Consider the following 26,963-nt stretch of genomic DNA (forward strand, 5'->3'; position numbering starts at 1 on the left):
GCTGCGGGCGGCTGCGGGGATGGTGCGGGGCCGGGGGAGCGCGGGGCGAGGCATGGCCCGGCGGCTGCTGTTTCTGCTGCTGCTCGGCGCGGGGCCCCTGGCCGGTGAGTGGGGCCCTGGGGGTCGGCGGGGGCCCGGGGGGGGCCGGGGGGAGCTGTCCCTGCCCCGGTGCGGATCCCCGGGGGCCGGGGGGAGCTGTCCCTGTCCCGGTGCTGATCCCCGGGGGGGTTGGGGGGAGCTGTCCCTGCCCCGGTGCGGATCCCCGGGGGGCCGGGGGGAGCGGTCCCTGCCCCGGTGCCGATCCCGGGGGGGTTGGGGGGAGCTGTCCCTGCCCCGGTGCTGATCCCGAGGGGGCCGGGGGGAGCTGTCCCTGCCCCGGTGCGGATCCCCGGGGGCCGGGGGGAGCTGACCCTGCCCCGGTGCCGATCCCGGGGGGGTTGGGGGCAGCTGTCCCTGCCCCGGTGCCGATCCCGGGGGGTTTGGGGGGAGCTGTCCCTGTCCCGGTGCCGATCCCCGGGGGACCGGGGGGAGCTGTCCCTGCCCCGGTGCCGATCTCGGGGGGGTTGGGGGGAGCTGTCCCTGCCCCGGTGCTGATCCCGAGGGGGCCGGGGGGAGCTGTCCCTGCCCCGGTGCCGATCCCGGGGGGGTTGGGGGGAGCTGTCCCTGCCCCGGTGCCGATCCCGGGTGGGTTGGGGGCAGCTGTCCCTGCCCCGGTGCCGATCCCGGGGGGGTTGGGGGCAGCTGTCCCTGCCCCGGTGCCGATCCCGGGGGGCTTGGGGGGAGCTGTCCCTGTCCCGGTGCCGATCCCCGGGGGACCGGGGGGAGCTGTCCCTGTCCCGGTGCTGATCCCCGGGGGGGTCGGGGGGAGCTGTCCCTGTCCCGGTGCCGATCCCCGGTGGGGCCGGGGGGAGCTGTCTCTGCCCGGGGTGCTGAGCCCCATGGTGTGCCAGTGCTGGGTGCTCGTGAGCTGGCACTGGGTGGTCAGACGCTGGGGTGATGGGCACAGCTATCAGAGGAATTGTGCAGAGTGGTTCACCACAGTCCCAAATCACTCAGGCTTCAAAGCAATCGCTCTCCATGGTCTGGGCTGGGCTCTGCCATCTCCCCTCCCCTATTCTGAGAACCCCTTCTTCCCATTAGATCCCCCATTGTGCCCCCAGTATTCCCCAGTACCTACCCCCACCATGCCACCCTATCCCGCTCTGACCCCTTGTCATCCCCACACTCCCTGCCACCCTCCCGTAGTGACACCCCCTGCACCCCACCTGCTCCCTGGGTGGTGTCACCACCGAGCCTCATGGCCCTTGCTGGCAACTAAGTCCCTGCCTGGCCCCGTGCTCCTGCCTGGGGAGTTGCTCAATCTCCATTCATTGGGGATCCCCACCTGTGGGGGTCTGGGCCAGGTTCCAGTGCCCCCAGCCAGCCCTGTGATGGGGAGGGTGAGACTCAGGGCTGGGGAGTCGCCCTGTCTGGCTGTGTGGGATCACTGACCTCACCTGCGAAGGTCACTGACTCACCTGGGCAGGGGGCAGCTGCCATGCAGCAGGAGCTGGGTTTTTCTCAGGGTGGAAGTAGAGATATTTCCACCAGCACCCAGGGCATGGGGTTACTGCAGAATGGCTGGCTTTGGGCACATGGCAGGCGCGTTTCCGTGGGAAGGGGCGGTGGAGGGGGAGATTGGATGTGCTCCCTTGAACTATGGCTCAGGTTGACAGCACTTGTACTGATGGTGAGGGCAATTGGAGGCACAGCCTTTGCTACAGGCAAAGGGGTATGTATGTCAGGGTACGGCTGGCTGTGGCTGCACACACATATCTACACATGCACCCCAGCCCACATGTGCACACGCACACAGATGCATGCACACACACGAGGAGTGGTGGGTTCAGTGCCAGATGCTGCTCGGTCCACCCTGCTCCCTCGGAGATGAATTGTGCTGGGCAGGCACCTAGGCGACAGCCCCAGCACCAGGCCTGAGGTCCCTGCCCAGGAATGGCTCCTGCTGGGGTTTCCCGTCACCATGGCTCGCAGGCTTGCTGGCAGGGGCTGTAATTAATGTCTCTCCTGTTTGTCTCCCCTGGAGCCCGAGTGCACACGCCCGGGCGTGAGAGCTGCCAGGGATGCTTGGCAATTGCCTGGCGAGTTCCCGGGGAGGAACATTTGGCCACAATCATTCCGGCTCTTGTGATGGTTGCACAGGAAGCTCTGTCCCACCAGGGACAGTGACGCTCAGCTCAGCTCCCATCACCAGCCTCCTGCTTTGATGTGATCGCTGCCAGGCCCATGGCAATGCAGCCAGTTCTGGGAGCTAGATCCCACCTCCCCCAGACCGAGAGCAGGAGACACAAAGCGTCTGCTCCCCAGGCAGCATCATCCGGGCCAGGGGCTGGCAGAGCCGGTGCCGCAGAGCCACTGGCAGAGCAGCCTCTGCCCTGACTGGCGGAGAACTCCTGGGCTTGCTACAGCAATATTCCCAGCGCAGGTCAGCTGAGCCGGCGAGGCACAGCCCAGTCCCGCTGCCGAGAGGGGGGAATACGGAGAGATCGGCTCCCCGGCCACCAAACACCCCCACGTGTGACTGTCTGTTTCTCACCCACCCCAGAAAACGTGGCCTGTGCGGTTTGCCCTGTGCTCGTCCGGCACCAGGCCGGCTCTGCCTCTGGATGGGGCTGGGCACCGAGGTACCTCCCTTGCCTCTGCTTCCACTTTATCATGGTCTCATTCCTCTTCTCTGCGCTGTGGCAAAGCAGCCCCGGCAGGCCTGTGCCCGCTGCCCCAGAAAGGGACTGGTGCTTGGGGAAAGGCGAGCTTGCCCCTGGGCCAGCCAGAGCTGGGACCAGACCCAGCCTGAGGTGGTGGGAGCAGGAGGTCACCATGAGCGTGGCGTGTGTTGAACACGGGGGCTCTCCAGGTCACTCCATGGTGCAGCAGATGGCATGGAGCTGTCAGAGGGCTCCCACGTGGGTGCTGTGGGACAGAGGCCCTGTGGGTACCTGGCAGCATGTGCTCCTATGGGGCAGTGAGGACAAGGCTGTCTTTTCAACAGAATTGCAGGGCAGAATTGGCCTTGCAGGGGCCCAGCATGAGGCCCCCAGGGGCCCCCTGAAACGTTCAAAGGAGCATGCTTGCCCCAGCTACCAGGAGCTTGGCCTTCTTGGCCCAACACAGTCCAGCGTGGCTCTGCATGCCTGGATAGCATGGCGTGCATGTCCCCGCATGGCACAGGGCACAGGGCATGCATGGCCTGGCCTGGCACATGGCACACAGCGTTCACGGCCTTGCATGGCACAGGGTACATGGCACGCACATGTCCCCTTCCTCAGAATCTGACGCCAGAGCTGTTGTAGGGGCCACAGCGATCCTGGCCCGGCTCAGAGGTCTGCCCTGACTCCATGCAGGGGCACAGAAGGGTTTGGTGCCCAGCCCCTGTTCGCCCTAGGGCTGCTGTGGGTGTAGGGTGCACGTACCTGGCTGGTGTTGCCGTACCCTGTGCGTTAGTGTTTCCCACCTGCCGTCAGGCCGTGCTCCCTGCGTGGCTTGCCCTGCCCCCACTCCCTTTGGGAGACACTAGATACAAAGGGGATCAGTCCCAGAGTGCCGGGACAGGCACCCCCAAGGGCGACCCAGAGGAGGGCAGAACTGGGAGCCTGAAAGCAGTCAGACAGATGGCCCCGCCAGGCTGGGGTCCGGCCAGTGCTGAGCCCCAGGCAAGCCCTGTACCTGCTTGCTCAGCACCGGGGGATGGCGGGGGGAGAGACCCCTCTGACTCTGTTGATCTGGACTTTCCAAACCCATGTCAGTTCGAAGCACTGAGCCAGCTGTGCGGGGGATGGGGCCGTTGTCCTGGCTTGTGGGGGAGCAGCTCAGAAACCTGGGGGAGCTGGGTCGATGGGTGGAGAGATTGGGGCAGGACAGGGTGTGACGCAGCAGCTGGGCAAGGGACAGGGACATGAGCGATGCTGAGGTGTACACGGGGCGGGATGGGGTCAGGGGGAGCGTTCTAGTGCTGATGGAGTCACAGGGGCGTGATGGACCCGAGTGTGGGTCACCTCTATCAAGGATGCTGGAAATTCAAGGGGCTCAGAGACAGGCTCAGAGTGGGGCCAAGAGAACCCCAGGGTAGCAAGTGGTTAGAGACAGGAGGCTGGGGCTGCCCTTCACCCGCCCTCCTGACACCAGGCGAGGGTGCGCTCCAGGAACTAAAGGGCAGCAAATTAATAAGGGGCAACGGGAAAGCTTTCTGCACATGGTGCACCATGGGCCTGCGGAACTCACCTCCACAAGATATCTCTGCAGCCCCCAGCTCAGCAGGGCTCAGGCAAGGATCGGCCACTCCCGGGGAGCAGGAGGGCAGCCAGGCACATCAGAGAAGAGGAGAATGGAAGGGACACAGGATGAGCCAACTGCAGCTGAGGGGATTGGGGGAATTCCCCCATGGACAAGCTGTTCTGCAACTGGCCAGCAGGGAGTTTCCTGCCCCTCCCTCTGAGGCAGCTGGTGCTGGGCCTTGTCAGCGCCAGGAGACCGGGCTTGATGGGCCCATGGGCAGCTGGCTGGGAATTCCTACATCCCAGGCCATTCTGGCTCATGGCCCCTCTTCCTTCCCCTCCCTCCTCCATGCCCTCTTGCAGACGGGCTCTTTGTGACGGATTACTTCACCCGCACGCCGCGCAAGCTGAGCCCCTTCCGCTCCTTTGCCAGCATCGAGCTCTTCCACTTCCGCATCCCTGAGGACACCCTGGTTGCCGTCTGGAACCTCATCACCTTCAAGGAGCAGGGCGGCACCTTCGGGGACCGGTGCCCGGACCGCAGCGTCACCGTGTGGGTGTTGGGCTGTGGGGTGCTGGGGGCTTGGTGCGGGCCCAGGACTCCGGTGCCTGGATTTCTCTGGGGCGGGGCCAGCTGGGCTGGCACATAGGGAGTGTTGTGCTGGTGCTGGCCCCCTTCTGGGGACACGTGACTCTCCCCAAGGGCTGCGAGGCCCCTCGCTCCCACCTGCCCTTAGGGCAAAGGAGCCTGGGCTGTGCCCGGCAGGGCCAGCTCCCTGAACCCGCCTGCCAGGGGTGACACAGCACACGGCGAGGGGGGCCTTGCCCCACGCTGGGACCACAAAGTCTCTCCCTGCCACCTTCCGGGATCGCCCTTCCCAGGGCGCCGTTGGTCGGGATTGCAGGGCCTCGGCACAGCGAGGGTGGGCCTGTGCTAGTGAAGGGATGTATCTGTCTGGGCGCAGTGTCCCTGGTGCCAGGTTCCTGCTGCCGGCCCCCCCCTCCCCGCCCGGTTGCTGGGCTGCTCTCTGCCCGCCCTCCCCCCGCTCATGCACTCTCTGCTCTGCAGGTATTTCCGCTCCGGGGCTCCCCCCATCATCGCCCCCCTCCACACCCACTTCCCCCGGGACACTGCCGTCCCCAGCTCCTTCACGCTCACCCTCACCTGGAGCCTGCCGAACCGCACCACCGGGGTGTTCAACATCACCAGCCCGCTGCCCGGAGACTGGTTCCTGGCTGCCCACCTGCCCAAGGACGAGGGCAAGATCTCCGTCAAGGTGAGGGGCCAGCAGGGGAAGGTTAATGGCCATGCCCCCACCCCCGACACCAGAGGCAGGGACAAGCCAATGCCCTGCGGGGCGCTAGAGCTGCCCCAGGCTGGGCTGGTGCAGGGCAAGGCCCCTATTGCTCTGACTGAGGGAGGGGGATTCCCCATGGCTGTGTCTGGGGGAGGAGAGGAGGGTTCCCCATTGTTCTGTGGGGGGACAGAAGGGGGAGTCCCCATTGTTCTGTCTGGGGGAGGGGAGAGGGGTTCCTCCTTGTTCTATCTGGAGGACAGGAGGGAGGATTCCCCATTGCTGTGTCTGGGAGAGGAGATGGGGGTTTCCCATTGTTCTGTCTGAAGGAGGGGAGAGGGGGGTTCCCCATGGCTCTGTCTGGGGGAGGGGAGGGGGGCATTCCCCATTGCTGTGTCTAGGGGAGGGGCAGGGGGTTCCCCATTGTTCTGACGGGGGACAGAAGGGGGATTCCCCCATTGCTCTGTCTGGGGGAGGGGAGGAGGATTCCCCATGGCTGTGTCTAGGGGAGGGGCAGGGGATCCCTCATTGTTCTGTCTGGGGGAGGGAGGGACAGGAGGGAGGATTCCCCATTGCTGTGTCTGGGAGAGGAGATGGGGGTTTCCCATTGTTCTGTCTGAAGGAGGGGAGAGGGGGGTTCCCCATGGCTCTGTCTGGGGGAGGGGAGGGGGGCATTCCTCATTGCTGTGTCTAGGGGAGGGGCAGGGGGTTCCCCATTGTTCTGACGGGGACAGAAGGGGGATTCCCCCATTGTTCTGTCTGGGGGAGGGGAGGAGGATTCCCCATGGCTGTGTCTAGGGGAGGGGCAGGGGATCCCTCATTGTTCTGTCTGGGGGAGGGGAGGGGGATTCCCCATTGCTGTGTCTAGGGGAGGGGCAGGGGGTTCCCCATCATTTTCTATGGCAGAGGATGCCAAGCTGTGGCACATGAGCTTGTTGGCAGAGGACTGCTGTACCGAGGTCTGTCTCCTTTCAGGGGTAGTGGGCCCTGGGGCCAGCCAACCCCTGATCTGGAACATGGCCCCTTTAAGGAAACAGGTGTTATGGGGAGCAGCAGATCTGCTGGGGAAATGGGGCCAGGTGTAAATCTGGAGCCACCTCCTCAACAGGATAAAGCCAGCTGCAGGGGTACCTCCAGGAGGGTGGCCAGCCGAGGGAGCAGCAAGCCTTCAGAGAGGCTCCCTGGGCTGGGGTGGCCTGCCTTAGTCACAGCCCTAGGTGGGGGGCTGGAGCCCCAGAACCAAGGGGCTGACTTGTGGGTCCAGGAGCTCTGTGGAGCCCAGATGCTGGTGGCCTGGGGATGCGGCCGGAGGCCTGGTGAGAGCAGGCAAGCCCCATGGGAAGGACCCCATAGAAAGGCCAGGGGTCAAGGAGCCGCAGGCTATGGAACAGTCCTAGGGAGACCTCTCTGTGTGTCAGCCCCCTGAGGGTCACACTCTCACTGGGGTCAGCCCCTCAGCTTCCCCGCCTCCTGGGACCAACCCTCGAAGCCTCCAGCACGCCTGGGTCAAGCCGGGAGTTCCCTGCAGTGAGTCCCCTCGACCAGACCCCTCGGAGAGGCTGCACCCCCAAAGGGAGCGGTGCCCCCTGAGTTCCTGACTCTGAGTGACTCCCAGCCAGCGGGGCAGCAGCAGAAGGGTTCCTGGCTGTCTGGGACATGCACAGACCGTGCTGAGCCCCAAGCTCTCTTGACCCCCCTCAAGTCCCCAGGCAGGAGTGTGAGTCCTGCTTCCCGCGGCCCAAGCACTGATCCCCACCGGGCCTCTCCGCCGTCCCTTGGTCTCTTTTCTGGGTGTATCGGGTCACCCGGCTTCCCCCTCAGTTCTTTGTTCTCCAGCTGGTTGCAGGCGCCTGGCCTCTTGCAGAGGGTGGGCCCCAGGGCCAGCAGTGGCTAGGTTACAAAATGTCCAGGCCATTGTCTGAGCCAGGCGGTAGCCACACCTGGGCCTCTGCCAAGAATAAACCACCTTTTGCCACCACCTAGTGACACATGCAGCACAGAGGGGAAACTGAGGCACACCTGTATTCATGCACAGCACCCACTTATCACAGAATCATAGACGAGCAGGGTGGGAAGGGACCTCAGGAAGTTCTAGTCCCACCCCCTGCTCAAAGCAGGACCAAACCCAACTAAACCATCCCAACCAGGGCTTTGTCAAGCCGGGCCTTAAAAACCTCTGACGAAGGAGATTCCACCACCTCCCTAGGTAACCCATTCCAGTGCTTCGCCACCCTCCTAGTGAAATAGTGTTTCCTAATATCCAACCTAGACCTCCCCCACTGCAACTTGAGACCATTACTCCTTGTTCTGTCATCTGCTACCGCTGAGAACGGTCTAGATCCATCCTCTTTGGAACCCCCTTTCAGGTAGTTGACAGCAGCTATCAAATCCCTCCTCATTCTTCTCTTCCGCAGACTAAATAATCCCAGTTCCCTCAGCCTCTCCTCATAAGTCATGTGTTCCAGTCCCCTAATCATTTTTGTTGCCCTCCTCTGGAGGTTTTCCAGTTTTTCCACATCCTTCTTGTAGTGTGGGGCCCAAAACTGGACACAGTACTCCAGATGAGGCCTCACCAATGTCGAATAGAGGGGAACGACCACGTCCCTCGATCTGCTGGCAATGCCCCTACTTATACAGCCCAAAATGCTGTTAGCCTTCTTGGCAACAAGGGCACACTGCTGACTCATATCCAGCTTCTCGTCCACTGTAACCCCTAGGTCCTTTTCTGCAGAACTGCTGCTGAGCCATTCGGTCCCTAGTCTGTAGCGGTGCATGGGATTCTTCCATCCTAAGTGCAGGACTCTGCACTTGTCCTTGTTGAACCTCATCAGATTTCTTTTCGCCCAATCTTCCAATTTGTCTAGGGCCCTCTGTATCCTATCCCTACCCTCCGGCGTATCTACCTCTCCTCCCAGTTTAGTGTCATTTGCAAACTTGCTGAGGGTGCAATCCACACCATCCTCCAGACCATTAATGAAGATATTGAACAAAACCGGCCCCAGGACTGACCCTTGGGGCACTCCACTTGATACTGGCTGCCAGCTAGACATGGAGCCATTGATCACTACCCGTTGAGCCCAACAATCTAGCCAGCTTTCTATCCACTTTATAGTCCATTCATCCAGCCCATACTTCTTTAAGTTACTGGCAAAAATACCGTGGGAGACTGTGTCAAAAGCTTTGCTAAAGTCAAGGAATAACACGTCCACTGCTTTCCCCTCATCCACAGAGCCAGTTATCTCGTCGTAGAAGGCAATTAGATTAGTCAGGCATGACTTGCCCTTGGTGAATCCATGCTGACTGTTCCTGATCACTTTTCTCTCCTCTAAGTGCTTCAGAATTGATTCCTTGAGGACCTGCTCCATGATTTTTCCAGGGACTGAGGTGAGGCTGACTGGCCTGTAGTTCCCAGGATCCTCCTCCTTCCCTTTTTTAAAGATGGGCACGACATTAGCCTTTTTCCAGTCGTCCCCGATTGCCATGAGTTTTCAAAGATAATGGCCAATGGCTCTGCAATCACATCCACCAACTCCTTTAGCACTCTCGGATGCAGCGCGTCCAGCCCCATGGACTTGTGCCCGTCCAGCTTTTTAAATAGTCCCAAACCACTTCTTTCTCCACAGAGGGCTGGTCACCTCCTCCCCATGCTGTGCTGCCCAGTGCAGTAGTCTGGGAGCTGACCTTGTTCGTGAAGACAGAGGCAAAAAAAGCATTGAGTACATTAGCTTTTTCCACATCCTCGGTCACTAGGTTGCCTCCCGCATTCAGTAAGGGGCCCACACTTTTCTTGACTTTCTTCTTGTTGCTAACATACTTGAGGAAACCCTTCTTGTTACTCTTAACATCTCTTGCTAGCTGCAACTCCAGGTGTTATTTGGCCTTCTTGATTTCACTCCTGCATGCCCGAGCAATATTTTTATACTTCTCCCTGGTCATTTGTCCAAGCTTCCACTTCTTGTGAGCTTCTTTTTTGTGTTTAAGTTCTGCAAGGATTTCACTGTTAAGCCAAGCTGGTCGCCTGCCATATTTACTATTCTTTCTACACATCGGGATGGTTTGTCCCTGTAACCTCAATAAGGATTCTTTAAAATACCGCCAGCTCTCCTGGACTCCTTTCCCCTCATGTTATTCTCCCAGGGGATCCTGCCCATCAGTTCCCTGAGGGAGTCAAAGTCTGCTTTTCTGAAGTCCAGGGTCCATATTCTGCTGCTCTCCTTTCTTCCCTTTCTTCGTTACAGCAGGCTGCAGGGCAGGGCGCTCATGTGCACCGGGGGGCGGGGTGAGTAGAGTCAGAATGCATGGGCAGTAGGGCCCCCAGATCACCCAGTCCCACCTGCTGTACAGCACAGACTCACCAGCCTGGCACCCGCCCACTAGCCCCCCAGCCGGACTGGGAGCAGGAGACCAGGCAGTAATGTGTCACAGGCAGAGACCAGGAGGGGCCAAGGGGCAGCTCAGCTCCGGCTGGAGGCCAGGTGGTAGCTGGGGCCATTGAGCACAGGGCACAGGGCAGCTTGGCGCTGGGCCAGCAGTCGACCTGGCTGGTGACCCAGGGCTGGGGCTGGCAGCCCAGGGCTAGTGGCAATCTGGCAGCCTGGGGCTCCTCTGGCTGCGGGGCGGGGGGGGGCACTCGGTGCCCAAAGCTGGCTGTTATGTGGTGGGGGTGCTCAGTGCCCGGATCTGGTTGTGGGGGGTGGGGAGGCCAGTGGGGAAGGGGGAGGGGTGCCTGGATCTGGCTATTGTGTGTGTGTGTGGGTGCTTGGTGTCCGGCTCTGGCTGTGAAGGGGTGGAGGAGCTGTTGGGGAAGGAGTCGAGGGGTGCCCGGATCTGGCTGTGATGGGGTTGAGAGGCTGGTGGGGGAGGGGTTGGGGGGGTGCCTGGATCTGGCTGTGATGAGGTGGGAAGCTTGGTGCCCAGATCTGGCTGTGAGGGTGTGAGGGGCTCTGTGTGGGAGGGGTTGGAGGTGCCCAGATCTGGCCGTGAGGGTGTGGGGTGGCTTTTTGGGGCAGGGGGAGGGGGGGGGTGCCAGGATATGCCCATGAGCAGGTGGGAAGGCCAGTGGGGGAAGGGTTGGGGGAGTCCAGATCTTGCTGTGAGGGTGTGGGGGGACTCTGGGGGGCAGGTTGGGGGTGTGCCAAGATCTGGCTGTAAGGGAGTGGGGAGGCCGGTGGGGGAGGGGTGGGGGTGCCCAGATCAGGCCGTGAGGGGGTGGGAAGGCTCGGTGCCCGGCCCCGCTCTGACTGCCCCCACCCCGCAGGGTCTGTACGAGGAGTGCCAGTACCTGTTCCAGCCCCAGCTCATTGTGCAGCGCCTCGTGGGGATCGCCGTGCTGTACCCCGGCTACGTCAGCGCCCAGAGCATCGCACCCCACAACCGCTCCAGCCTCTACAAGTGAGTGGGGGGGTCCCTGCTCGGGGGGATCACTGCTCTGTGCCAGGGGGCTCTGCTGGGGGGCTCTCCCAGCTCAGTGGTGGGAATGAGCTCCCTTCTCGGGGCTGGGGTCCCCTTCAGTGGCAGGGGATCTCCCCACTTCCTGTCCACCCCAATAACTGAGTCTAGCCAGGGGTGAATGTGGCCCCCCTTTTTGGGGGGATGGCAGCAGTAGATCATTCAGCCCCCCTTCCCCGTTCTCAGGGGGATGCCTGTCCCCCGAGCCGGTTCTCCTGCGGGCAGACTGAGTCTAAGCTCCTGCTGACCCCAGGGTCACAGGGCACCGGCTCCCCATGACCAAGGGTGGGGGAGCATCCTGGGTTGTGTGTGGCCCACAGGATGGGGCCTGGCTCCTGGCATGGGGCACATGGTCTTGGGGTGGGGGCAGCGCCAGCCTTGCCATGGGGGTCCCCGTGGGGCTCACACTTCCCCTCCTCAGCAGGGTCTTTGTGCCCAGCCACACGTCGCGGGTGCTGGTGAAGGTGCTGGGCTGCCGGGCAGGGAATCGCAGTGCTGTGGGCTGTCCACTCTGGCTGAAGGTGCGAGCCAAGGCCCCCCCGCTGCACAACTCCACCGCGCTGGACTGCCGGGATCAGGCGCCCTGCCAGCTGGTGCTGGAGCTGCCCCTCTGGCAGCACTGGTACTATGTGCTGCTGGAGAAGGCCCTGGGCGTGCCAGGCCCCATCCACTTCCAGCTCACTGTGCAGCTCACAGGTGAGAGCCGTGGGGCTGGGCCGTGGAGTGACTGGCGGGGACCTTGGGCTGGCAGGGTAACCACCCCAGACCCCCAGGACCTGCCTCTTTGCAGTTCCCACTGGAGTCCGGGGGGCAGGGGTTGGGCCCCTGCGCACAGATGGCCCCATCCGAGCTCTGGGAGGGTGTGGGGGTGGGGGCTGAAAGCCAGGACGCCTGGGTTCTCTGCACAGCTCAGCGGCAGAGCCGCAGCAAACTTGGGAAGGGCAGGCCATGCCTCTGAGATGCTGTGGGCAGCACCAGGCCTGTCTTTGCTGGCAGCAGAACCCGCTTCACAAGGGCTGGGGTGGTGTCTCCATCCATGGCAGTTGTGAAATCCAGATTGTCTGGTTTCCAAGAGATCTGCCCAGGGGTTAGCACGGGGGGCGGGGTGGGTCCCTGGCCTGGGTGATGCTGGGGGAGACTGGTCACAGCGGCACCTCTCTGGGAAGAGAGACCCGCCAAGGGGCAGGGCTGGGGCCAGGGTGCTGGGCAGCCCGGAAGCCCGATGACGGCACTGCTCTCGTCCCCTGCAGACTGCTCCAGGCCCGGTCTGTCCCGGGCGCCTGTCCTGCTCCCCGCTGCTGCCATGAACATGCCTCAGTCCTTCGGTGCCTTGGTCAGCCTGTCCCTGGGGGAGAGCCTGCCCCCCGCGGCGCCGAAGGGCACCCAGCCGCCTCCAGCTGTGCCACCCCCTGGCGAGTGCTGCTGGCCCATCCGGCCCACGCTGCGCAACGAGCTCGACACCTTCTCTGTCCACTTCTACATCTTCTTTGGGCCCAATGTCTCAGTGCCGCCCAACCGGCCCGCGGTCTTCGGCATTAGCCTGCTGCCGGTGCTGGACAGCGGGGGGGTGCTCAACCTGGAGCTCAAACTCAATGTGGTGAATGACCCCCCCATGGCGAGGGCAGGGCACCATGGCTCAGGGGCTGGGGCACTGGCAGGGCTGTGGGGAGACCGGGGCTGGGACTGGGGGGGGCTGCGGGGCACTGGCAGAGCTGTGGGGTTGTGGGGAGCCCAGGGCTGGGATGGGGGGGTCTGCAGATTGGGGGGCACCAGCAGAGCTGTGGGGGTCGGTGGGTGCCCAGTGCTGGGATGGGGGGGCTGCGGGTCAGGGGGCACCAGCAGAGCTGTTGGGCTGTGGGGACCCCAGGGCTGGGATGGGGGGGACTGCAGCTCAGGGTTGGGGGGGACAGCGGCAGAGCTGTGGGGGTCCAGGCTGGAGTGTCAGTGTTGGGCTCTGTCCCTTTCAGTCGTCCCTGCGGGGGGAGAACGTGACGGTCTTCGGGTGTCTGACCCACGAGGTCCCGCTGACGGCAGGAGACAATGCGTCTGTCACCTGTGAGACAGGTGAGGGCTGGCCTGCGCCCACCTCCGCGCTCCCCAGTAGGGGCGCCAGAGGCGGGGACCTGGGGCTGTCGGCGCGCCCAGCAGGGGGCGCTGCAGGCGAGGGGGCTGGAGCAGGGGGGGGTCACTGGCTTAGACCAGGCCGGCTAACCCGGAGCAGCCCCATGTGGACGCAGATCCAGCTGCAGCCAGAGGCTCTGGGTTCAGTGAAAGCTGTTCCCAGCCGGCTGCGTGACCCGACCGCTGCAAGCTGAGAGCTCAGAGCGGCTCTGGGTCCCATCACTGCAGCATGGGGTGCCCTGGCGCGATGCAGCAGGACCCTGGGGATGGGAGACGCGACCATAACAGGGAGCGGGGGACTCTCCCCCCAGACAGCATTGCCCCCATGGCCCCATGGGGCGGCCAGCACAGAGTGGGGAGGTCCTGCAGCCTGGCCCCCGCTCACTGCCGCTTGCCTCCCCGCAGGGTCCCTGGCTGGGTTCCTGCTGTCTGTCAATGGCACGGCCAGCCTGGCCCGCTTACGGATCCCATACCCCCTGACGGGCAGCTGGTACCTGAGCTTGCGCTCGCTCTGCGCCACGGAGCGCGGGTAAGGGAGCGCCAGGCCGGGGCCGCACCGGGGGCGGCTGGTGCATGCAGAGGGGCAGGGGGTGGAGCTCAGGGGTGTGAGCTGCGGCTGAGGGCGGGGTGGGACCTGCTGCCCCTTGGCTCACAGCGGGGGATGGCCCATGTGGAGGGGGCATTTGGGGGGCAGCCCTGGCAGGAGGGGGGGCTGGGGGCTCCCTGGACCATTTTGTACCTGGCCAATGGAGCCGAGTGGCAGCTCAGAACTGGCTATGCCTGCATCCAGTGCACCCCTTCCCATGTCAGACCGCCCCGTGGCGAGCCCTGCCCCTCTCTCTCTGCCAGGGTGGGCCCAGGCTCCAGGCGCGGTGCTGAACCTGCAAGTCTGACAGGGCTGGGTCCGCGGTTCCCCGTCATGGGCTGGGAGATGGGGATGCGCTGCCTGGCTGCCCGACCCCACAGTGCTGCTTACTCTGAACAATGGAGAAAACAGCTGGGTCTGCCAGTGACTTCCCGGCCGCCCCAAAGGGCACCAGCCCAGTCTGGCTTCTGCAACATCCTGGGGCCTCTGCCAGGCTGGATCCCCAAGCAGCCCCCCTGTGATGGTGCTGCCCGTGGGAGCCAGCTGAGGTCACTCAATCAGGGTGATCTGCAAACAGACCGGGGCAGACAAACCCCACACGCTGGTGGATATTCCAATACTTAGATTTACCCAGCCAGCCCAAAACAGCTTCTATAGCACCTCCGTGGGTACTCAGACGTCCAAACAACGCAGTTTCCTTAAAGTACCAGCCTCAGGCCTCCATCCAGACACACACGTCAAACATAGGATGATAAACTCTGAAAATCTTATTTCATCATATAAAAGAAAAGGTTCTTCTGATCCCAAAGGACCAAGCCCCAGACCCAGGTCAAATGATAACTCAGATCTTACCCCAAATATATGCTTACAGTCCATTCTTATTAACTAAACTAAAATTTATTTAAAAAGAAAAGAGAGAGTGTTGGTTAAAAGATGTTAATATTCCTTTTTTGATCTTTGAATCAAAACTATAGCCATAGACAAGACTTGTTTGCTGACATCACAAGACCTGAGCTCACAGCTCCCCTTCTCTCTCTACCAATGCCGGCTACATTTCACAGCTCTCTTCATTTCCATCTCTCCCTAACCAGTCTCTAAAGTCCGGCCATGGGTCAGGTCGGTCTGTGAGGTAATTAACTCTTCCTGGCCCTGTCACCTTTCAATGAGATATTATATTACACTCAGAATGTCACACCCCCAACAGGCCCCCCTCTGCAGGAGTCCCCTCTGGCTGGAGTCCTGAGTGCAGGCTCCCAGGGTTGTCCCCCTGCCCCGACAGGCCCCCCCAAGAGGGCAACTCCTCCTCTCCACTCTGGTAACCCCTGCCCCTGGGTCAGGGCATCTCTTGGCTTCGTTATCCCACTTGATGCCTGCTGTTCCTTGGAGTCCCCTCCAGCTAGAGTGACGGGTCCACACAGCCATCACTGCAGAGCAACTTCACAGCCAGCCTGTGTGTGTCGCCTGGGGACCTGGAGGGCCAGGGATCACCCTGCAGCTAACCCAGGCCAGAGCTCCGCTGACTCGGACACACAGTGCGGGGCACTGGGCACGTGGCAGGGTGTATGTAACAAAGCGGCCTTTGGCAGGACCCAACTGAGAGTATCAATTCAGGACAAATTGCTCAGAGCCGGGCAGTCACAGCCCAAGGCTGGGGTCCTTCATTGCTAAGGCACCAAACCAGCCAAACAGAGAGAAGTTTGGTCCCACCCCGCTGGCTAACCAGAAGTTGTAACGATGATGGTTCTGCTGGGACCCAACTGAGAGTGCCAATTGTTACAAAGCGTGGGGGAGTCAGGGACAACGCGTCCGCTATCATGTTGGCACTTCTCTTCACATGGACCACGTCCATGTCATAATCCTGCAGGAGCAGGCTCCACCTCAAGAGTTTGGCATTGGCTCCTTTCATCTGGTGCAGCCAGGTCAGGGGACAGTGGTCGGTGTACGTGGTGAAGTGTCACCCAAAGAGATAGGGCTGGAGTTTCTTAAGGGCCCACACCATGGCCAGACATTCCTTCTTGATGGCCGCGTAGTGTTGCTCCCGGGGTAGCAACTTCTTGCTCAGGTACATGATGGGGTGTCTCTCCCCCTTTTCATCCTCCTGTATTGACACTGCCCCCAGTCCCGTGTCTGAGGCGTCTGTGCCTCACCATAAAGGGCTTGTCAAAGTCTGGGTTTGCCAGAACTGGGCCACTGACCAGAGCCTTCTTCAGCGCCTGGAAAGCCTCCTGGCACTGCTCAGTCCAGACCACCTTGTCTGGCTTCCCCTTCTTGCATAGCTCAGTGATGGGGGTGGCTATGGCGCTAAAGCAGGGTACAAACCTTCGGTAGTATCCTGCCAACCCAGTAAAGGCTTGGACCTGCTTTTTGGTGTGGGGAGCAGGCCAGTCTCTGATCACCTCCACCTTAGCTGGTTCCGGCTTTAGGCGGCTGCTCCCCACCCGATGGCCCAGGTAAGATACTTCAGCCATCCCCACCTTGTACTTCTCCGCTTTTACAGTCAGCCCAGCTTCCTGGAGTTGGTCCAGCACTTGTCTAACCTGGGACACATGGTCCTCCCAGGTCTGGCTAAAGACACAGATGTCATCGATATACGCCACGGCAAAACTCTCCATCCCCCTCAGTAGCTGATCCACCAGGCGCTGGAAGGTGGCCGGTGCTTCCTTGAGGCCGAAAGGCAGAGTCAGGAACTCATAGAGCCCCAGAGGGGTGATAAAGGCCGATTTCAGCCGGGCATCTGCATCCAGCGACACTTGCCAGTAGCCCTTTGTAAGGTCCATGGTGGTGAGGTATCGAGCTCCTCCCAATTTGTGTAGGAGCTCGTCAGGCCTGGGCATGGGGTAGGCATCAGATACAGTGATGGCATTGAGCTTCCGATAGTCCACACAGAACCGGATCGACCTGTCCTTTTTGGGAACCAGCACCACTGGCGAGGCCCAAGGGCTGGCAGATGGCTGGATCATCCCCAAAGCCAGCATGTCCCGGACCTCTCTTTCCAGGCCCTGAGCCGTTTTCCCTGTGACTCGGAAGGGGGAGCATCTTATCGGCGGGTGCGATCCTGACTGTACCGGTGGACAGTCAGATTAGCGTGTCCAGACTGGTTGGAAAACAGCTGTCGGTACGGATGCAGCACCCCCCTGATCTCAGCTTGCTGGGCAGGGGTGAGCTGATCTGAGAGGGGAATTTTTTCCTGGGAAGAGCCAGGTCCTGTCTCAGGGAATAGATCTACTAAAGGGTCATCTCCCTGCTCCTCCCAATGTCCACACACGGCCAACACCACAGTCCCCCTGGCATAATATGGCTTCATCATATTCACATCGTACACCCGGCGGTGGTGCGCCCGGTTCGACAGCTCCACCACATAGTTTACCTCATTTAGCTGCTTGACAACTTCGAACGGGCCTTCCCAGGTGGCCTGTAGTTTGTTCTTTCTCACGGGGATGAGAACCATCACCGGATCCCCGGTGGTGTAGGCGCGGGCCCACGCCGTGCGGTCATACCAGACCTTCTGCTTCCTCTGGGCTTTGGCCAGATTCTCCCTGGCCAGGCCCATGAGTTCAGCAAGTCTCTCTCAGAAGATCAGGACATACTCCACCACTGACTCTCCATCGGGAGTGGCCTTCCCCTCCCATTCGTCTCTCATCAGGTCCAGGGGGCCCCTTACCCTCCTTCCATATAACAGTTCAAAAGGTGAAAATCCGGTAGCTCCTGGGGTACCTCCCTGTACGCGAACAGCGGGTGCGGTAAGTACTTGTCCCAATCCTGCGGGTGCTGGTTCATAAAGGTTTTCAGCATCATCTTTAGCGTCCCATTGAACCTCTCCACCAGCCCACTGGACTGGGGGTGATAAGCTGAGGCCCAGTTGTGCCGGACCCCACATTTCTCCCACAAACAATGGAGCAGGGCCGACATGAAGTTGGATTTTTGGTCTGTCAAGACTTCCTTGGGGAACCCCGCTCGGCTGAAAATGGTCAGCAGCGCATCTGCCACGGTGTCTGCTTCAGTGGAAGCTCAGGGCACTGCCTCGGGGTAGCAGGTGGCGAAATCTACGACCACCAGAATGTATTTCTTCCCCGACTGGGTCGTCTTGCTGAGAGGCCCCACTATGTCCATGGCCACCTTCTGGAAAGGTTCCTCTATGATGGGCAAAGGTCTCAAAGCCGCTTTCCCCTTGTCCCAGGCCTTCCCCACCCTCTGACAGGGGTTGCAGGATCAGCAATACTGCCGGACAGTGGTAAAGACCCCAGGCCAGTAAGTTCTGTAGCAGCCTCTGCCGGGTGCGCCGGATTCCCTGGTGCCCTGAGAGGGGGATGTCATGGGCCAGGTACAGGAGCTTGTGGCGATACTTCTGGGGTACCATCAGCTGCCTCCTGACCCCTCAGGACTCCACTTCCCCTGGGGGAGCCCATTCTCGGGACAGGAACCCCTTCTCCCACAGGAACCTCTCCTGGCAACCTCTCCTCATGGTCCGTCCCACGCTGAGGTCGGCCAGGTCCCTGAGCTTCCGCAAGGAGGGATCGTTCTGCAACTCAACCTGGAACTCAGCGGCTGGGGAGGGGATGGGGCCCGGTTCCCTCTCAGTGGCTGGGTCTGAGGCCACAGCCTCTCTGAGTCATGCCCCTCGGCGCTCCCTCTCCTCCAGGGAAGGGTCCCATGCCTCTGGCAAGGTACCCTCTCCGAGGTCAGGGCACAATGCCCCTCCCCGGTTCTGGCTATGGGTCATGACCAGGGCACCCTGGGGGTTGCTTGGCCAGTCCTCTAGGTCCCCCCCACCAACACCTCAGTGGGCAAATGGAAGTGCACCCCCACATCCTTGGGCCCCTCCTTGGCCCCCCATTTCAGATGTACCCTCACCACTGGCACCTTGAATGGGGTCCCGCCCAACCCCGTCAGGGTGAGGTAGGTGTTGGGCACCACATGATCTGGGGCCACCACCTCGGGCCGGGCCAGCGTCACCTCCATGCCTGTGTCCCAGTATCCATTCACCTTCCTCCCATCAACTTCCAGGGGAACAAGGCACTCGCTCCGCAGGGACAGCCCTGCGCCCACCCTGTAAACTGAGAACCTTGAGTCCGGAGCATCCAGCCCCCAAGAGGAGCTGGCCTGGGAAACTCCTCCCTCCTGAGCAGTTGATAAGCTGCCTGCCCCCCTTACCTGGGAGCCTGCCCCTCCTCCAGCTGGGTCCCTACCCAATTAACACTGTGCAGGTTCGATCTGCTCAGTCTGTCCCTGAGCTTGTGGCACTGGGTCCGTATGTGGCCTCTCTGGCCACAGTGATAGCAGCTCATGTCACGTTGGTCCCCTCGAGTCGGGCGGTTGAACCTGATGCCAGATGTTCCCCTTGGGAGGCGGTTCTCCATATTTCCCCAATGGGAGGTCCCAGGGTGACTCTCTCTCTGCATCATGGCGGGCCTATTCTTTTGGGACTCCTCCCTGCCACCTCCTAACCAGCTGTTCAGAAACTCATTGGCCAGCTGCCCTGTATGCTGTGGGTTCTCTAGATTTTTGTCCACCAACCATGGCCTCAGGTCGGAAGGGCACTGTTCATACAGTTGTTCCAGTACGATTAGGTCGAGCAGGTCCTCCTCAGTTTGGGCCACATTCACCCACTTGAGGGCATATCCCTGCATCCGGAGGGTCAGTTGTAGATATGTGCCCTCAGGGGTTTTACACTGATTCCGGAACCTTCTCCGGTACATCTCGGGGGTCAGCCCAAACTCACGGAGCAGGGCCTTTTTGAATAGTTCATAGTCCCCTGCCTCCACCCCTTTCATTCGGCTGTACACCTCCATGGCTTTGGGGTCCAGTAAAGGGGTGAGAAACTGGAGCCTGTCGGCAGGGTCAACCCTGTGCATCTAGCACGCGTTCTCAAGGCCGTCAGGAAGCTATCTATGTCCCCCCTGCTCCTTTTGGTGGGCCAGGAAGCACTTATCAAAGCTCCTTGCAGTCTTGGGTCCCCCCTCACTCATTGCAGCCGGAGGCTCGCTGGTCCTCAGCTTGGCCAGTTCCAGCTCGTGCTGACGCTGCTTTTCCTCATGCTGATGCTGTCTTTTGCGATCCTGTTGCTCCTTCTCTTGATCTTCCAATTCTCTCATTTTCATCTCCCTCTCCTATTCCATCTGCCTCAGCTCCAGGGATGGGGAGCTCCGCCGGGAGGATCCCCTGCTGGCTGCCGGGGTCAGGGTGCCCTCGGTATTTGCTGGGCTCCTCCCAGCCCCTCCCCTAGGCATAGGTAGGAAGGGTCCTGAAATGCCCTCGGCAGCAGTCTGACCCCTCCCATCCGGGTAAGGCTCCGGGGGCCCGCCTTGCATCTGCTGGGCTGCTTCCCTCAGAGATAGGGATCGGTCCATCCGTGCGATCCTCCTCCTCCAGCTGGGCAATCAGCTGTTCTTTGGTGCTCTTCCCACTGCGCAGCCCCCTCTGCTTGCACAGCTCCACCAGGTCGCTCTTAAGGCACTTATTATACATCCTCCTGCTGGCCACTCACAGGCCTGTGTGCTCACAGCTCCCCACGGTTTCCAGGAGGACCCCCTACTGTGCCAGCCCTTTTCCTGGTCACCACCTCTCTCCCAGGGTCAAGCCGCAGACTCCTCCACCCCTGAGCTTGCTCGCCGCAGTCCCCAGGGGGACCCCATTATTGCAACTGTCCTTCTCACTGGTCACACACTCCCAGGGGTTAAGCGTAGCTGCTCCACCCCCCGAAACTGCTCCTCTCTGACTCTTCAGCACTCCTGGTCCTCGTTAACCCCCACCTTCGTTTTACTGCTCCCCAGTCACTTACTACAGGAAGCGCTGACTGTGGGGTGCAATAGATCCCACGGCTATCACCAGTTATTAGAAAGAGTGGGGGAGTCAGGGTCCTGTACCCTTGTTTCCTGCAATTCACATTCACCGTGACTCTCAGCCAGCCAGTAGTATAGCAGGTTTATTAGAGATGACAGGAACACAGTTCAAACCAGAGCTTGCAGTCATAAACAGGATCCCTTAGTCAGGCCCTTCTTGGAGGTAGAGACCTTAGACCCCTACTCTGGGGCTCTCCCCTCTTCCTTAGCCCAGTCCAAACTGAAAGAAAAACCTTCCAGTGTCCCAACCAGCCTCTCTTCAGCTCCCCCTCCAGCCTTTGTCCAGTTTCCCTGGTAAAGGTGTCACCTGTCACGGAGTCCCCGGGCGATGCTCTGGAACTGCTCCCCACGAAGCCAGGCAGGACTCTGGGGAAGTCTCCCTTCTGGGAGCAGCCTGTCTGCAGGACACACAGCTCCCCCGGCTCCCCCCTTCCTGGGTCTGACCTCGGAGCATCCAGCATCCTCTGCCCCCCATGCGCTTCCCACAGCCAGTCCGCCCAGGCGGGGTCCTGGGGAAGCCAGAGGGTCCTGCCCCCCAACTCCGCAGTCAGCCGGGACTCTCAGCCAGCCAGTAAAACAGAAGGTTTATTAGACGACAGGAACATGGTCTAAACCAGAACTTGTAGGTGCAGAGAACAGGACCCCTCAGTCGGGTCCATTTTGGGGGGCAGTGAGCCAGACAACCCCGTCTGCACTTCACTCCATGTCCCCAGCCAGCCCCAAACTGAAACACTCTCCAGCCCCCTCCTCCTCTGGGCTTTGTCCCTTTCCCGGGCCAGGAGGGCACCGGATTCCTTTGTTCTCCAACCCTTTAGCTCTCACCTTGCAGGGGGGAAGGGCCAGGCCATCAGTTGCCAGGAAACAGGGTGTCGGCCATTCTCTGTGTCCAGACCCCTGCACACACCTGCCCTCTAGGGCTCTGCAACGATCATACACCCTTATCCCACCACCTAGACACTTAAGAACTGCCTAGGGGAAACTGAGGCACCCCCACAATATTCAGCGGAAACATTAAGAACAGTCCCACTTCGTCCCACCCCCCTCCTGGCTCAGGTTACAGGCTCTCAGGTCTCCCATCCCCAGTGAAACTCCCCTGCCACATTCCCAGGTCACCACTCCCCCACTCCCTGCTGCGTCACACCAATTAAGACCAAATTGTTTAAAGCAGGGCAGTTACAGCCCAAGGCTGGGTTTTTTCCACCTCTAAGGCAAACGGAACCAGCCAGACAGAGAAGACTTTGGTCTCACCCCACTGCCTAACCACAAGTCACACAAACAATTCCCTTAGACACTCCAGTTTCCCAGTATCTCCACCAGTGCCACTCGTTATGGGGATTAATGGTTATGAAAACCAATACCCCGGTAAAAGAAAAGAGGTTCCCTCGATCCCAAAGGACCAAGCCCTAGACGCAGGTCAATATATAAGTCAGATCTTATCCACAAATCATGCTGTTGCCAATCCTTTAGAATCTAAAAGCTAAAGGTTTATTCATAAAAAGAAAAAGATATAGATGAGAACTAGAATTGGTTCAATGGAATCAATGACAGACAGTAATGGCAAAGTTCTTGGTTCAGGCTTGTAGCGGGGATGGAATAAGCTTTAGGCACAAATCAAGTCTCTGGAGAACATCCCCAGCTGGGATGGGTCATTCAGTCCTTGGTTCAGAGCTTCTGTTTGTAGCAAAGTCCCTACAGAGGTAGGAAGCAGGACTGAAGACAAGATGGAGGAGCTGCCGCAGCTTGTTATAGTCTCTTGCCATGTCGTCTGTCTTTCTTTGGCCCAAAGACAAGCTGCCCATCACCTGGCCTGGAAACACCTCCGAGTTCTGTCCATAGGCAGGTCCCTGTAGACCTGGCTGAGTCCCAAGGCATGTCTGCCTTCTCTCAGTGGGTCAGGTGTGTAGCTGATGGTCCTTAATGGGCCATCCAGCAGGCTGGGCAGAGCTGACACCAACTTGGCTGGGGTGTCCCCCAGAAGCACAGCATGAGTTTGAAATACAGACAGTGTAGAGCTAATACTTATATCGTGAAATACAAAAATGATACACAGATAGACAGCATAATTGTAACCAGCAAACCATAACTGTGTCTTAGACATCTTATTTGACCCCCCTTTATACAAGATTTGGTGCCACTACAGGACCTTGGTTGCAACAATGATCTATACGTCCCAGTTCATATTAATAATGTCACACAGGGCTGGAGATATCCTTTCCTTCCAGGAAAGACAAGACCTCTGAGTGTAGGTCCCTGGGTCCATCTGTCCCCATGTTTCTGTCTAACTGGCAGTGCCGGAGCCAGGCAGCGTCAGCATGGGGTCAGGGCTCCCTGGCTGGTGATGGGTGACTCGTTGACTCGGCATCTCCAGCATGTGCTGGGTGCTGGCGCGTTGCCCATAGCCTGGCCCTGGCTATGTGTGTGTGGCCTGGCGCTGCACTGGCGCCCGCTATGTGGCAGGCTGGGGGGCTGGGCATGGAGGGGGCAGGCGAATGACAGCATCTGTTGCTTGGGTCTCGCACCCCCTGTACTGCTCCTGTCCCTTCCCCCGTGCTGATGCCAGGCTGTGTGTGGCAGGTTTGAGCCCTGCGCTAACGTGACAGCGGAGGTGTATTTACGGACCTACCTCTCCCCCTGCATCGAGGACTGCGGCTCCTACGGCCAGTGCAAGCTCCTGCGCACCAACAACTACCTGTACGCGGCCTGCGAGTGCAAAGCAGGTGAGGGGGCGGGTGAGGGAGGAGGGGGGCAGGTGAGGTGGTAGGACGGGTGAGGGCAGATGAGGGGGTGGGGTTGGTGAGGGAGGAGGGGGCAGGTGAGGGAGGAGGGGGGTGGGTGAGGGAGGTGGGGGCAGGTGACGGGGGGGGGCGGGTGAGGGGGCAGCCCCCCGGGGCAGCTCCACAGAGTCTGGAATCGGCCCCCGGCAGCACGTTGCCTCCTGTGCCCGCTCACATTACGGCTGGCAAAGCCCCCTCTGGGCCATCTCCTGGAAGCCAGGACGGGGCCGCTCCTTGCCCCCCTAGACAGAGCCATGTGGCTGGAGCGTCCGTCGCATCCGGCCCCGCTACCCCCATGTGGCCCCAGAACCCCGCGGCCTGGCAGCCCCTTTCCCTAACCCCCAGTGCTGCCGCATTCGGCCTGGCCCCCAGCCCCCCGCACGCTCCCCCCTCTTCCCCCTGCCGGCCCCGGGCTCCCTGGGCACTGCCAGCCCTGCCCGGCTGACGGGCCCTCGCTGCAGGCTGGAACGGCTGGGGCTGCACGGACAGCGCGGAGGCCTCCTCCTACGGCTTCCAGCTCCTGGCCACGCTGCTTCTGTGCCTCAGCAACCTCATGTTCCTGCCGCCCGTGGCCATTGCCCTGCGCAGCCGCTACCTGCTCGAGGCCTCAGTCTACGTCTTCACCATGTTCTTCTCCACCGTGAGTCGGGGCAGCGCTGCGCCGGCTCCCCTGCGTGGGGAGAGCCGGGCATGGGCGCGGGGGACGGGCTGCAGCCAGAGCCGGGCATGGGCGCGGGGGACGGGCTGCAGCCAGAGCCGGGCAGGGGCACGGGGGGGTGGAGGCGGTGCACTGGGGGGCTGAGCAGGGGGAGGCAATGGGGGGCTGCGCGCCGGGGGGATGGCCAGGGGGAGGCAATGGGGGGGCTGCCCGCCATGGGGCTGAGCCGTGATCTCTCCCCAGTTCTATCACGCCTGCGACCAGCCGGGCATCGCCGTGTTCTGCATCATGGAGTACGACGTGCTGCAGTTCTGCGACTTCCTGGGCTCCCTCATGTCCGTCTGGGTCACCGTCATCGCCATGGCGCGGCTCCAGCCCCTCGCCAAGCAGGTGAACAGGGCGCAGCTCTGCCCCCAGGGCACGCTGCCCCCCCTGACCCCTGTCCCCCGGGACCCCTGCCCTTCTCCTAGGACCCCTGCCCTCCTCCAGGGCACCCTCATGACACCCGCTGCAGGCTGGTTGTTCGCTCAGGGGGAGGAGCCAGCACCTCCTGCAGCCCTGGGGAGACGCAGGAGGGCCTGGCCCCTGGAAGCCAGCGTCAGATGGGGCTTAGCTCAGCTGGGGGAGCGGGTGAACCCCAGACACAGGGCCAGGTGGTGGGAGCCGGCCCTCCAATCCCTGCTCTCCATAGCCCCCCATTTCCCCTCATCCCTCTGTCCCCAGCCACAGCCCTAGGACCCTGGTGCTGACACCCTGGCCGGTGCACTACAGCCTCAGGCTCTGCCCTGCGGGCACTGGCGGGCTGGGCAGCCCTGACTCTTCCATTCCAGCCCAGCCAGCCGGGGCTGCGTGACCCAGACCGCTCGGCCTCAGTCCCCCCCGCCCCACCCCAGAGCCTGCATCGGGGGGGGTTCATATGGCGCTGGCCCCCTGCACTAACCCTGCCTGTTCTCCGCGCCAGGTGCTGTACCTTCTGGGTGCCATGCTGCTCTCCATGGCCCTGCAGCTGGACCGCCACGGGCTCTGGAACCTCCTCGGGCCCAGTCTCTTTGCCGTGGGGATCATGGCCATCGCCTGGGTGAGGCCCCTGAGGTGGAGCTGGGGAGGCACATGGGAGCTAAAGGGGCTGCTGTCCCCCCACCCCCGTGTCCCCTGCCCCCCTCAGCTTCCCCTGCTGTGAGCCTCACCTGCAGCTCCACTCTTCCAGCTCAGCGCCTTTCCTGGGGTGTCTCCCCCACCATCCCCCCAGTCCTCGGGTCCCTGCCCTGCCGCATCCCCCCTATTTCTCCCCCCATCCATCCTGTGGCCCTCCCCCACCCCCTGGGGTCTGTGCCCTGCAGCGTCTCACCCTGTCTCTTGCCCCCCCAGACGGCGCGCAGCATCCGCCGGCGTCACTGCTACCCCCCCACGTGGCAACGCTGGGCCTTCTACCTGTGCCCGGGTGCGCTGATCGCGGCGGGCGCGGTGCTGCTCTACGCCTGCGTGGAGACGGAGGAGAACTACTTCTACATCCACAGCATCTGGCACATGCTGATCGCGGGCAGCGTGGGCTTCCTGCTGCCGCCACGCCCCAAGCCCGCCGGGCACCTGGGCCCCCTGCCCCGCCACAAGGGCTGCGGCTACCAGCTCTGCGTCAACGAGCAGGAGGAGCTGGGGCTGGTGGGCCCCGCCACGGCCTCCATCAGCAGCGTCTGTGCCAGCTGACAGCACCACACCTGCCTGGCCTTTGCGGGCACCATGCTGGAGGCGAGGGACAGAGCAGCCCCAGGGCAATGGACCCACAACGAGGGGCATTCCCCACCCACAGCCATAGACACCAGCCTCCTGGGTGGGCTTGAGCCCCGTGGCACCCCCGGGTGGTCTCTGCCTGCTGCTGCCCCAAGAACTGGCTCAGCCCTCCGCTCACGGTGACGGGGCTGCGAATTCCCTGCTTGGGGCAGATATGGGGCTGCCACGGGGCAACACAGGGCCACAACGCCAAGCCCAGCCCAGCCTGGCTCCCTCCCGTGCCAGGGCCCCTGCCTCCCCAGCCGGGCGGCTCTGCTGTGTAACTGCAATTACATCCCCGTGGAACTTGGGCCCATGGTGTCGGTGCCGCTCCATTCCGCCAGGCAGGGCAGCCAAGGACGCTGGGAGGTGCCTGCTGCTCGGGGGGGGGGGCGCTGCCGGGGCCTGAGGGGCGGGAGGGGCTGGGAAACTGGATCCACAGGCAGGCAGCGTGGCCCCAAGGGCCAGAGGGAGGGGCTGTGCGGCTCCTGCGTGGAGCGTTGGCTCCCAGCTGCATGAGGGCCCCCTGGGCGCGGGCAGGGCTGGGAGGCCGAAGGCAGAAGATGGAACGAGACCGGCAGATACAGCGACCGAGCAGCCCGATGATCCTGCCAGGCTGGGCTCCGGGTGGCACCAAGCCACAAGCAACCCCATCACCCTGCTCTGGCAGCACGCCAGGGCCCCGGGGACCTTGGGCTTCCAAAGGCCTTGGGCAGGCCCCCGTGGGGTCCAGTTGTGTCTGCGTCAGGCACAGGTGGCCCCAGGCAGGGGCTCCCAAAGTTCAACACAGTGAGAGGGGTTTTGTAGCCCTGCGAGGGGGTCATGCCAGAGGGAAACTGAGGCACAGAGAGGGTGATGCCTTGCCCAGGGTGGGCGCTGTGACAGCTGGACCATCAGAAGCCCAGGCTGTGATGCACACAGAGCTGTGCTGGCCATCTGGGCCCCCGTATGATGGGGCAGAGATGGGCGCCTACGAATGCATTCCACGAAGCCAGTCCAAGGGAGATGCCGCCCAGACGGGGGCTCAGCCCCACTACCCCGAGCCAGCCCAAATCCAGGCTGCAGGGAGCCACTCTCACCTGCTGACCCAATGATCCCCGCTCAAAGCCTCACCCCCCAGCAGAGACGGGGGTTGAACCTGGGGCTCCCCCCAGCCTGCTCTACCCCTGGGCTAGCACCACCCCAGTGCCTCTCACTCCGGCTGGAG

The 26,963-nt window shown here is 61.8% G+C and overlaps 1 protein-coding gene across 4 annotated transcripts; it reads left to right on the top strand.

Annotated features, from left to right (window-relative positions):
* On the top strand, window positions 1-26,067 carry TMEM8B (transmembrane protein 8B). Of its 4 annotated transcripts, none has more exons than XM_038402726.2 (13): window positions 1-104; window positions 4,632-4,821; window positions 5,338-5,545; window positions 10,821-10,954; window positions 11,436-11,707; window positions 12,262-12,608; window positions 12,979-13,075; window positions 13,538-13,661; window positions 23,132-23,274; window positions 23,793-23,971; window positions 24,233-24,379; window positions 24,951-25,067; window positions 25,358-26,067. In XM_038402726.2, exons 1-13 carry the CDS (start codon window positions 20-22, stop codon window positions 25,691-25,693), a joined length of 2,379 nt encoding a protein of 792 aa, XP_038258654.2. In that variant the 5' UTR covers window positions 1-19; the 3' UTR covers window positions 25,694-26,067. The 4 variants fall into 4 exon arrangements, with proteins under 4 accessions (XP_038258654.2, XP_043371132.1, XP_038258659.1 ...); XM_043515197.1 differs by having other exon boundaries at window positions 21-104; window positions 23,849-23,971; XM_038402731.1 differs by having other exon boundaries at window positions 21-104; window positions 23,878-23,971.
* Window positions 26,068-26,963: the final 896 nt, after the last annotated feature.

Source organism: Dermochelys coriacea, chromosome 5 (assembly GCF_009764565.3).
Source record: "Dermochelys coriacea isolate rDerCor1 chromosome 5, rDerCor1.pri.v4, whole genome shotgun sequence".
NCBI classification, from domain to species: Eukaryota; Metazoa; Chordata; order Testudines; family Dermochelyidae; genus Dermochelys; species Dermochelys coriacea.